General features: G+C 45.1%; 1 protein-coding gene across 1 annotated transcript in view; it reads left to right on the top strand.

Annotated features, from left to right (window-relative positions):
- Nucleotides 1–8,582, top strand: part of LOC110516912 (uncharacterized protein KIAA1522) — a 53,885-nt gene extending 45,303 nt beyond the window's left edge. Inside the window, exon 2 of the mRNA XM_036973512.1 lies at nt 6,455–8,582. Coding sequence (XP_036829407.1) covers nt 6,455–7,974 — 1,520 coding nt within the window. The 3' untranslated portion in view covers nt 7,975–8,582. The remainder of the gene's footprint in view (nt 1–6,454) is intronic.
- The last annotated feature ends 4,276 nt before the right edge of the window (nt 8,583–12,858 follow it).

The following is a 12,858-nucleotide window of genomic DNA, read 5'->3' as shown; positions in this document are numbered from 1 at the left end:
CTCTCTCTGTCCTGTCTCGGTCCTGTCTCTGTCTCTCTCTCTGTCCTCTCTCTGTCCTCTCTCTGTCATCTCTCTGTCTTGTCTCTGTCCTCTCTCTCTGTCTCTCTCTCTGTCCTGTCTCTGTTCTCTCTCTCTGTCCTCTATCTGTCCTCTCTCTGTCCTCTCTCTCTCTGTCTCTCTCTCTGTCTCTCTCTCCCCTCCATTTATTTGGTGAGATGAATCCTGTGTTGTGTTGGGGTCTGCTGTAACCTAACCTCTCTGGACTCTGACTCTCACCCTGCTCCCTCAATCACCCCTTTGTGCCTGGTGGCCTAAACCCCCCACTATGGAGAGAGGGAGGGGATGCAGGAAGGGAGTGTTGTGTGTGTGTGTGTGTGTGTGTGTGTGTGTGTGTGTGTGTGTGTGTGTGTGTGTGTGCGTGCGTGCGTGCGTGCGTGCGTGCGTGCGTGTGTGCATGTGTGTGTGTGTGTGTTGGACACAGGAAGGGACGCTGCTGTAACACAAAGGCAAAGGTCGAAACGGGAGAGGGAGAGAGGTTTAACCACAGATCGCTTTGTGTTCAAAGAGAGAGAGAGAGGCAAAACAGAAAGGGAGAATGAGAGAGGAGCGATAAAGAGAGAGACCGAGACAGAGAGCAAGAAGAGAAAACGAGAGAGAGAGAAAGAAGGAGAAAGAACGATTAAAGAAACTGTCACACTTCACAGGATCAAACTTTTGGGGGGGGGGACTTTAAATTTTCCTCTTCTCAGCGTTTCACACTGAGAATAACTCAGTTTGGCAAATGTAGATTCCACATTTTAGATGTTGATGGACTTTTGAGTTGTATCTTTTGTTATAGGGCAATTCCATGGGAAACGGAATTCCGCCTTGACTCAGATTTCTCACTTTAAAATGTATGCCGAACAAAAAAAAACATTGATTTTAAAGTTTAACAAACCATACAACTCTATGAACAAGGACGACTGTGAACAATCGACTCAGAAAAATGTCACAAAAACACAGTGGGTAAAATCTCCCTCGGTTCATTTATCCACATTTTCCCAAAACACTCAGTTAAATACGACGTCTGCAGAAAGACTGGGCTGTCAGCTATGACAGGACACCTTGACTACGAACAAATATATTTTGTTTGCGGCGCAGTGGTCTAAGGCCCTGTATCAAGAGGCATCACTACAATCCCTGGTTCGAATCCAGGCTGTATCACATTCGGCCATGATTGGAAGTCCCCTAGGGCGGTGGACAATTGACCCAGCGTTGTCCAGGTTTGACCCGGGGGTAGGCCTTCATTGTAAATAAGAATGTGTTCTTAACTGACTTGCCTAGTTAAATAAAGGTTTTATAAAGGTTATATTAAAATCCAGAATCCAGAATTCCGGTAACAGAATGACATCACGGGTCCCTGATCTGTACTACACAGAAATACATAATGATGGATGTGAATATCATTCTCTTCGTGGGGATGTATCCTGAATAGGTTCACTGAGGTAGAAATATGAAGAATCCTTCTTCTGCTTGTTTGGGTGTTATTCTACACACGGGCTACTATTGTGATGAGCTCCGCCCCCAAAACAAGACCACATCCGGTTGGTCTAAAACGGAAACAATCCTGGGCGTCTATGTTTCTCAAGTTTGGGCATCACAGTACATCACAGTAGAGTAGAGTTCAGTACATCACAGTAGAGTTCAGTACATTACAGTAGAGTTCAGTACATTACAGTAGAGTTCAGTACATCACAGTAGAGTTCAGTACATCACAGTAGAGTTCAGTACATCACAGTAGAGTTCAGTACATCACAGTAGAGTTCAGTACTGCACAGTAGAGTTCAGTACTGCACAGTACAGTAGAGTTCAGTTAATTACAGTAGAGTAGAGTAGAGTTCAGTTCAGTACAGTAGAGTTCAGTTAATTACAGTAGAGTCGAGTTCAGTTCAGTACGGTAGAGTTCAGTTAATTACAGTACAGTAGAGTTCAGTTAATTACAGTACAGTAGAGTTCAGTTAATTACAGTAGAGTAGAGTACAGTGTAGTTCAGTACATTACAGTAGAGTACAGCAGAGTTCGGTACAGTAGAGTTCAGTTAATTGCATTACAGTAGAGTAGAGTACAGTAGAGTTCAGTTCAGTACAGTAAAGCACAGTACAGTAGAGTTCAGTACAGTAGAGTTCAGTTAATTACAGTAGAGTAGAGTACAGTGTAGTTCAGTACAGTAGAGTTCAGTACAGTAGAGTTCAGTACATTACAGTAGAGTTCAGTACAGTAGAGTTCAGTACAGTAGAGTACAGTACAGTAGAGTACAGTACATTACAGTAGAGTTCAGTACAGTAGAGTACAGTACAGTAGAGTACAGTACATTACAGTAGAGTTCAGTACAGTAGAGTTCAGTACAGTAGAGTTCAGTACAGTAGAGTACAGAACAGTAGAGTTCAGTACAGTAGAGTACAGAACAGTAGAGTTCAGTACAGTAGAGTACAGTAGAGTAGAGTACAGAACAGTAGAGTTCAGTACAGTAGAGTACAGTAGAGTACAGTCGATTTCAGACACTATCCGCTGAACATAACAGTATGTCAGTGGAAGGGAGGATTATGGGTTGTGGGTTGTTGGTGACAATGTTTCTTGAGCTTACAGAAGGCAAAGACTTTCTCCTAAACTAAATGGAAGTGTTGATATTAGTTGTCAGGGGTCTTTACTTCCACATTACTGTGCTTCTAAGACCACTTTTCCATCTGTTTGACCAGAAATCAGAGCCTTTTCTTGTTTTGTTGCATAGAAAATCGTTGGGAAAAAAAATGTATATATCCCTTAATGTCTTGAAAACATAGACTCTTAGCTTTCATTTGACACCCGGTTTGACATGCTCCTGCGAACTTCACATGTTGGTGCTCACGGGTCCTTTTACATGGAAACACCCTATGTAGGAGCTGTGTGTTAAATTGGCACATTTGGTTCAGACAGAGAGATACAAAAGAGTGGGGCTTTTGTAAAGTCTTCCTCTCTGGTGCTGTCATCAACCCTAACTGCTCTGCTTTGAAGACTGTCCATGTTGTATTAGCAGCCAATATCAGGTGTCTGTCTGTCTGTCTGTCTGTCTGTCTGTCTGTCTGTCTGTCTGTCTGTCTGTCTGTCTGTCTGTCTGCCTGCCTGCCTGCCTGTCTGTCTGCCTGTGTGTGTGTGCGTGTGTGTGTGTGTGTGTATCTGTCTGTGTGTGTGTGTGTGTGTGTGTGTGTGTATCTGTCTGTGCCTCCAGACAGAACCGTTGTTACAGACCGTCTGTTTGATCTCTCTGAGGCCTGATGCCGTCATCCTGTAAAGACATCCCTCATCACTACTGGTTAAAGGGACATTTCACCCTGTAAAGACAGCCCTCATCACTACTGGTTAAAGGGACATTTCACCCTGTAAAGACAGCCCTCATCACTACTGGTTAAAGGGACATTTCACCCTGTAAAGATAGCCCTCATCACTACTGGTTAAAGGGACATTTCACCCTGTAAAGACAGCCCTCATCACTACTGGTTAAAGGGACATTTCACCCTGTAAAGACAGCCCTCATCACTACTACCAGGTTAAAGGGACATTTCACCCTGTAAAGACAGCCCTCATCACTACTGGTTAAAGGGACATTTCACCCTGTAAAGACAGCCCTCATCACTACTGGAGGTTAAAGGGTCATTTCACCCTGTAAAGACAGCCCTCATCACTACTGGTTAAAGGGACATTTCACCCTGTAAAGACAGCCCTCATCACTACTGGTTAAAGGGACATTTCACCCTGTAAAGACAGCCCTCATCACTACTACCAGGTTAAAGGGACATTTCACCCTGTAAAGACAGCCCTCATCACTACTGGTTAAAGGGACATTTCACCCTGTAAAGACAGCCCTCATCACTACTGGAGGTTAAAGGGTCATTTCACCCTGTAAAGATAGCCCTCATCACTACTGGTTAAAGGGACATTTCACCCTGTAAATACAGCCCTCATCACTACTGGTTAAAGGGACATTTCACCCTGTAAAGACAGCCCTCATCACTACTGGAGGTTAAAGGGACATTTCACCCTGGGGGAAATCAAAGTTTGTTTTCATGCTGTCCAAGGCATTTCTAGGTCAGTCAGATGTTTTTCAAACATAATTGCAGGACGTATCTGGGCATCGTACACCGGACAAAACACCCGATGATGACATTCGGTGTATCTACGGACTGGTAAATAAAAATTACAAAAAATAGATGACATTTACTAAATTTGTCTGCCAGTATGCATTCACAAAATATATTTATATCAGTTGTAGGGGGCTCTCTAGCATCGAACAAATGTTAGACATTCAGATACTGTACAGTAGTATGTCAATACATAATGAGTTTCAGTAGATAAATTAAACTTAGCTAGCTAGCCAGGTAGCTTGTATGAAAAATAACTAACTTAGCTAGCTAGCCAGGTAGCTTGTATGAAGCATAACTAACTTAGCTAGCTAGCTAGGTAGCTTGTATGAAACATAACTAACTTAGCTAGCTAGCCAGGTAGCTTGTATGAAAAATAACTAACTTAGCTAGCTAGCCAGGTAGCTTGTATGAAAAATAACTTACTTAGCTAGCTAGCCGGGTAGCTTGTATGAAACATAACTAACTTAGCTAGCTAGCCAGGTAGCTTGCAGGAAAAATAACTTACTAAGCACCATATTTGTCCTCTGCCCTCTTCGTGCATCGGCTATAGCTGAGCTTCTCGCTAAATCCAACTCTACGTTTTGAATCCTCTTCGCTATATTCCAGTTGAAATACGGGGTTGAATTTCACCATGTAGCTCGTTAAGAGAACATCACGAACAACTCCATGGTCTAAGTCATGTTGATGAGAGGAATCACTTGAAGCCATTGAGTCTGGTCAGTTCTTTCAGTTATGCCCACCAGAGGGTTTTGGTGTGGTGTCTGCCTCCCTTTCAGAAAAGCCCAGATCAGGAAGCCCCTGCAGCACACCGAGTTGTAGTCTTTCAGGGAATAAAATGTCTTTATCACCTTGTACATTAAGCAACAGATTCCCGCCGATTGGATCATCAATGAAAGACATCCCATGGATCCTTAAAACATGGACGACAATATCTAAATGCATTCAGTATAACATAGAGCCTTCACAAAACAACCCCTCCAGCCTCTCCTCTCAATACTCGCTCCTTTGCACCCCAGTATCTCTACTTGCACATTCATCTTCTGCGCATCTATCACTCCAGTGTTTAGCTGCTAAATTGTAGTTATTTCACCACTATTGGCCTATTTATTGCCTTTACCTCCCTAATCTTACTTCATTTGCGCACACTGTACATAGAATTTTCTATTGTGTTATTGATTGAATGTTTGTTTCAGTGTAACTCTGTGTTGTTGTATGTGTCGAGTTTCTGTGCTTTATCTTGGCCAGGTTGCAATTGTAAATGAGAACTTGTTCTCAACTAGTCTACCTGGTTAAATTAAGGTGAAATAAAGTAAAGTAACTTAAATAAGAACAGTTAGTAAGTGTATTCATTTTGTTAAAGCTCAACTATTCAACTCAACTGTTATGAACTAACTCACATATTAACCCTCCCTCCCTCCTTGTCCCTCCATCTACCCCCTCTCTCTCCCCCTCCCTCCCTCCATCTACCCCCTCTCTCTCCCCCTCCCTCCCTCCCTCCCTCCATCTACCCCCTCTCTCTCCCCCTCCCTCCCTCCCTCCATCTACCCCCTCTCTCTCCCCCTTCCTCCCTCCCTCCATCTACCCCTCCCTCTCCCCCCCTCCCTCTCTCTACCTCCCCCCTCTTCCCCCCCTACCTCTTTACCCCTCACCCCCTTCCTCTTCCTCCTCTCCCCCTCCCTCTCTCCACACCCCACCCTCCTCTACCTCTGCCCATATCTCCTTCTCTCTCCATCTACCCCTCCCTCTCTCTACCTCCCCCCTCTTCCCCCCCTACCTCTTTACCCCTCACCCCCTTCCTCTTCCTCCTCTCCCCCTCCCTCTCTCCACACCCCACCCTCCTCTACCTCTGCCCATATCTCCTTCTCTCTCCATCTACCCCTCCCTCTCTCTACCTCCCCCCTCTTCCCCCCCTACCTCTTTACCCCTCACCCCCTTCCTCTTCCTCCTCTCCCCCTCCCTCTCTCCACACCCCACCCTCCTCTACCTCTGCCCATATCTCCTTCTCTCTCCATCTACCCCTCCCTCTCTCTACCTCCCCCCTCTTCCCCCCCTACCTCTTTACCCCTCACCCCCTTCCTCTTCCTCCTCTCCCCCTCCCTCTCTCCACACCCCACCCTCCTCTACCTCTGCCCATATCTCCTTCTCTCTCCATCTACCCCTCCCTCTCTCTACCTCCCCCCTCTTCCCCCCCTACCTCTTTACCCCTCACCCCCTTCCTCTTCCTCCTCTCCCCCTCCCTCTCTCCACGCCCCACCCTCCTCTACCTCTGCCCATATCTCCTTCTCTCTCCTCTACAGCTTTAAAAAGATCCTTCGACGATGTGGTCGAGCTTCCTCCCTTCTCCCCCTCCTCCCCGGTTCCCTCCCCCCTCTCCTCCACCTCCCTCCTCAACAAGACCAACGAGGGTCGAGGGTTCCCCACCTCCAGCCACGGCTCCCCTGCCTTCCGCTCCCGGATCAGCCTTGGTACCAACCCCAGCCCTGCCCAGAGCCCTGTATTCAAGTCCCGCATGGTCTCCAGTCTCTCCTTCAACAGAGCCATGAACAGACCCGCCATCAACAACAATGGAGGGAGCTCCGGAGGCATCACCAGGGCCTCTTCCTTCCAGAACAAGTTCAACCCTAAGGGTTTCTCCTCCTCTCTCTCTGGCCCAGGCAGTGATAATGATAGTCTCCATAGCTCCTCTTCTAGTCTGGAGTATTCCATCCAGGGAGGCGGAGGAGAAGGAGGAGGAGGAGGAGGGGTACCTCCGGGCAAGCCAGGGTCTCTGTCCTACTCCACTAGCCCACAGATGGAGCAGCGTCCTGGGCAGCAGCGTGGCGTGTTCTCTTCCCATGGCAGTGTGTTTCAGCCAATGGGGCTGGGAGCTCCAGAGCCCAGGGGGGTCAGCCACGGATCCATGCCCAGTCTGGACCTCCAGATCGGGGAAGGAGGAGGCGGGGTGATGGGGGTGCGGGGAGCTGGAGGTGGAGGGGTGAGGTATGGCAACGCCAATGTTGGTTTGAATGGCGGATCCCAGCGGCATTATAACACCAGTCCCTTTGGGAAGGAAGGATGCTACTCTCCCAATCAGAACCACAACAGCTACGAGGCCCAGCCCAAACCCAAAGAGACCCAGCGTCTCAACAAGTTCCCCCTGGATCTAGACAGTCTGGTGGGGGTGAAGACGCCCCAGCCCAGCCCTCATCCTCCCCCCTCGTCTGACCCCCCTAAACCTCCACCCAGAGCACACTATCCCAGCAGCCTCTCTGTCTCAGCTAGCCCATCCCTCAGCAGTCTGGACAGCTCCGGTGGTGACCTCACTCCTCTTCCCGCCGCCAAACACCACGTCTCCTACAACAACATCAACCCCTCCCTCCCCCGCTCTCCCCCACCTACCTCCCCCCCGGGGGCCAAGCCTGTCCCTAAGGTGAGCCAGTCCCCTGTCCCCCTGTCCCCCGCCCAGACCCCCCAGCTCAACCTGCTCTCCCCCAGACCTCAGGTAGGACACCTGGCCCCCTCCACCCCCCTGCCACTGGAGCACACCCAGCCACAGGAAATGATGTCAGAGAGAGAAAGCGTGGGTTCCATCCTGCAGAGGATCGCTTCCTTCTCCCGTCCCGACGCCATGACGACCACCAGGGTTCCAAGCGCCGCCAGTGTTCTGAGCGGGGTTGCCCTTAGCAACGGGGTGAAGAAGGAGAGCCCACCACCGATGATGATGATGCATCAGGAGCGTGTTTCATCACCTCTACCTGTGACGGTCCAGAGACAGGGGCTAAAGAGAGTGCAAGGTAAGCATTTTAAATGTACGTGGTTACTGGCCCAATGCTCTTAACCGCCAGGTTACCTGCCGACCACGTAGGTCATTAACTAACGATTTCATAGGAATGTTCCCATGGTGTGCACGGAATGTTTCCAAGAGACCATTCCCTAAATGTCAAACAGAACTTACCCAGAACTTAAGATACTAAATGTTCCAGACACATTTCAAGAATATTCATGTGATCAGTTTTCTGTGGTTTAGGAAAATATTCCATCAACGTCCCACCAAACATACACAGAACATGGTCGTCATTAAAGCAGACTGGAATACTCTCCTTAAAGCAGACTGGAACACATCTCCATTATGATGTATATCTCCTTAAAGCAGACTGGAACACATCTCCATTATGATGTATATCTCCTTAAAGCAGACTGGAACACATCTCCATTATGATATATATCTCCTCAAAGCAGACTGGAACACATCTCCATTATGATGTATATCTCCTTAAAGCAGACTGGAACACATCTCCATTATGATGTATATCTCCTTAAAGCAGACTGGAACTCATCTCCATTATGATGTATATCTCCTTAAAGCAGACTGGAACTCATCTCCATTATGATGTATATCTCCTTAAAGCAGACTGGAACACATCTCCATTATGATGTATATCTTCTTAAAGCAGACTGGAATATTCATTTCAGGACTGTATTGTAGATTGAATGATAATTCTCATCTGAGGACTGTATTGTAGATTAGATGGTAATTCTCATCTGAGGACTGTATTGTAGATTGGATGGTAATTCTCATCTGAGGACTGTATTGTAGATTGGATGGTAATTCTCATCTGAGGACTGTATTGTAGATTGGATGGTAATTCTCATCTGAGGACTGTATTGTAGATTGGATGGTAATTCTCATTTGAGGACTGTATTGTAGATTGGATGGTAATTCTCATCTGAGGACTGTATTGTAGATTGGATGGTAATTCTCATCTGAGGACTGTATTGTAGATTGGATGGTAATTCTCATTTGAGGACTGTATTGTAGATTGGATGGTAATTCTCATCTGAGGACTGTATTGTAGATTGGATGGTAATTCTCATCTGAGGACTGTATTGTAGATTGGATGGTAATTCTCATCTGAGGACTGTATTGTAGATTGGATGGTAATTCTCATTTGAGGACTGTATTGTAGATTGGATGGTAATTCTCATCTGAGGACTGTATTGTAGATTGGATGGTAATTCTCATCTGAGGACTGTATTGTAGATTGGATGGTAATTCTCATTTCAGAACTGTATTGTAGATTGGATGGTAATTCTCATTTCAGAACTGTATTGTAGATTGGATGGTAATTCTCATTTCAGAACTGTATTGTAGATTGGATGGTAATTCTCATTTCAGAACTGTATTGTAGGTGATATAGAGACACATGGCATTTTAATGTCATTCATAGGACATTTGCACAGACTTTTAATCATACAAACACAACCATATTTTTACACTTCATATGTTGACAATCTGCACATGATTTCATTGATAGGACAATTGAACCTTTAGTTATACACAAACAACCGTAACCAAGACTGGACCGGTCTAGTGTTGTGGGAACATATCTATGTGTCCACCAGACTGTTCCCACAACCTAATGAAACATTCTGGGAACCCTTAAATAACCAATTACATGTGTTTAAGGATCGTTGTTGCAACATCAGACAAATGTTTAATTGAAACATTCTGTAATCAACAGCACCGTTTTTTTCTGGGCAGTTTTTGTGGTACGAGAACATTCTGGGAACTTTCACAGAACCAATTTTGGTATGCTGGATAGTCACTTTACCCTGTCTTCATGTACATATCTACCTCAAATACCTTATTATTATCTATCCTGATGTCTAGTCACTTTACCCTGCCTTCATGTACATAGCTACCTCAAATACCTTATTATTATCTATCCTGATGCCTAGTCACTTTACCCTGCATTCATCTACATATCTACCTCAAATACCACGTACCTCTACACATTGGTCTGGTACTGGTACTTCCTGTTTATAGCTCCAAATTGATCTGGTACTGGTACTCCCTGTATATAGCTCCACATTGATCTGGTACTGTTACTTCCTGTATATAGCTCCACATTGATCTGGTACTGGTACTTCCTGTTTATAGCTCCACATTGATCTGGTACTGGTACTTCCTGTTTATAGCTCCACATTGGTCTGGTACTGGTACTTCCTGTTTATTGCTCCACATTGATCTGGTACTGGTACTTCCTGTTTATAGCTCCACATTGATCTGGTGCTGGTACTTCCTGTTTATAGCTCCACATTGATCTGGTACTGATACTTCCTGTTTATAGCTCCACATTGATCGGAGCAAATTTGAGGCCATTTGGGAGGCAGCCTATATATACAGTGCACTCGTAAAGTATTCAGAAAAGTATTCAGTATTCATTTTTCCACATTTCGTTACGTTATTCTAAAATTGATTACATTGTTTTTTTTCCCCAGGTCTTGTTGTGTTGTACTCGTGTCATGCTATAATTACCAGGTCTTGTTGTGTTGTACTATAAGGACCAGGTCTTGTTGTGTCATACTATGAGGACCAGGTCTTGTTGTGTTGTACTCGTGTCATACTATGAGGTCAAGGTCTTGTTGTGTTGTACTCAAGTCATACTATGAGGTCAAGGTCTTGTTGTTTTGTACTCGTGTCATACTATGAGGACCAGGTCTTGTTGTGTTGTACTCGTGTCATACTATGAGGTCCTGGTCTTGTTGTGTTGTACTCGTGTCATACTATGAGGTCCTGGTCTTGTTGTGTTGTACTCGTGTCATACTGTGAGGACCAGGTCTTCTTGTGTTGTACTATGAGGACCAGGTCTTGTTGTGTTGTACTATGAGGTCCAGGTCTTGTTGTGTTGTACTCGTGTCATACTATAAGGACCAGGTCTTGTTGTGTTGTACTATAAGGACCAGGTCTTGTTGTGTTGTACTATAAGGACCAGGTCTTGTTGTGTTGTACTATAAGGACCAGGTCTTGTTGTGTTGTACTATAAGGTCCAGGTCTTGTTGTGTCATACTATGAGGACCAGGTCTTGTTGTGTTGTACTCGTGTCATACTATGAGGACCAGGTCTTGTTGTGTTGTACTATAAGGACCAGGTCTTGTTGTGTTGTACTCGTGTCATACTATAAGGACCAGGTCTTGTTGTGTTGTACTCGTGTCATACTATAAGGACCAGGTCTTGTTGTGTTGTACTCGTGTCCTACTATGAGGTCCAGGTCTTGTTGTGTTGTACTCGTGTCATACTATGAGGTCCAGGTCTTGTTGTGTTGTACTCGTGTCATACTATGAGTATTAGGTCTTGTTGTGTTGTACTCGTGTCATACTATAAGGACCAGGTCTTGTTGTGTTGTACTCGTGTCATACTATAAGGACCAGGTCTTGTTGTGTTGTACTCGTGTCATACTATAAGGACCAGGTCTTGTAGTGTTGTACTCGTGTCATACTATAAGGACCAGGTCTTGTTGTGTTGAACTCGTGTCATACTATGAGGTCCAGGTCTTGTTGTGTTGTACTCGTGTCATACTATGAGTATTAGGTCTTGTTGTGTTGTACTCGTGTCATACTATAAGGACCAGGTCTTGTTGTGTTGTACTCGTGTCATACTATAAGGACCAGGTCTTGTTGTGTTGTACTCGTGTCATACTATGAGTATTAGGTCTTGTTGTGTTGTACTCGTGTCATACTATAAGGACCAGGTCTTGTTGTGTTGTACTATAAGGACCAGGTCTTGTTGTGTTGTACTATAAGGACCAGGTCTTGTTGTGTTGTACTATAAGGACCAGGTCTTGTTGTGTTGTACTATAAGGACCAGGTCTTGTTGTGTTGTACTATAAGGACCAGGTCTTGTTGTGTTGTACTATAAGGACCAGGTCTTGTTGTGTTGTACTATAAGGACCAGGTCTTGTTGTGTTGTACTATAAGGACCAGGTCTTGTTGTGTCATACTATAAGGACCAGGTCTTGTTGTGTTGTACTCGTGTCATACTATGAGGACCAGGTCTTGTTGTGTTGTACTATAAGGACCAGGTCTTGTTGTGTTGTACTCGTGTCATACTATAAGGACCAGGTCTTGTTGTGTTGTACTCGTGTCATACTACAAGGACCAGGTCTTGTTGTGTTGTACTCGTGTCATACTATAAGGACCAGGTCTTGTTGTGTTGTACTCGTGTCATACTATGAGGTCCAGGTCTTGTTGTGTTGTACTCGTTTCATACTATGAGTATTAGGTCTTGTTGTGTTGTACTCGTGTCATACTATGAGGACCAGGTCTTGTTGTGTTGTACTCGTGTCATACTATAAGGACCAGGTCTTGTTGTGTTGTACTCGTGTCATACTATAAGGACCAGGTCTTGTTGTGTTGCACTCGTGTCATACTATAAGGACCAGGTCTTGTTGTGTTGAACTCGTGTCATACTATGAGGTCCAGGTCTTGTTGTGTTGTACTCGTGTCATACTATGAGGACCAGGTCTTGTTGTGTTGTACTCGTGTCATACTATAAGGACCAGGTCTTGTTGTGTTGTACTCGTGTCATACTATAAGGACCAGGTCTTGTTGTGTTGTACTCGTGTCATACTATAAGGACCAGATCTTGTTGTGTTGTACTATAAGGACCAGGTCTTGTTGTGTTGTACTATAAGGACCAGGTCTTGTTGTGTTGTACTATAAGGACCAGGTCTTGTTGTGTTGTACTATAAGGACCAGGTCTTGTTGTGTTGTACTATAAGGACCAGGTCTTGTTGTGTTGTACTATAAGGACCAGGTCTTGTTGTGTTGTACTATAAGGACCAGGTCTTGTTGTGTTGTACTATAAGGACCAGGTCTTGTTGTGTTGTACTATAAGGACCAGGTCTTGTTGTGTTGTACTATAAGGACCAGGTCTTGTTGT

This window comes from Oncorhynchus mykiss, unplaced genomic scaffold (assembly GCF_013265735.2).
Source record: "Oncorhynchus mykiss isolate Arlee unplaced genomic scaffold, USDA_OmykA_1.1 un_scaffold_260, whole genome shotgun sequence".
In the NCBI taxonomy this organism is placed as follows: domain Eukaryota; kingdom Metazoa; phylum Chordata; class Actinopteri; order Salmoniformes; family Salmonidae; genus Oncorhynchus; species Oncorhynchus mykiss.
Note: the sequence above shows the minus strand (reverse complement) of the source record. Positions and strands in the feature narration are given on the sequence as shown.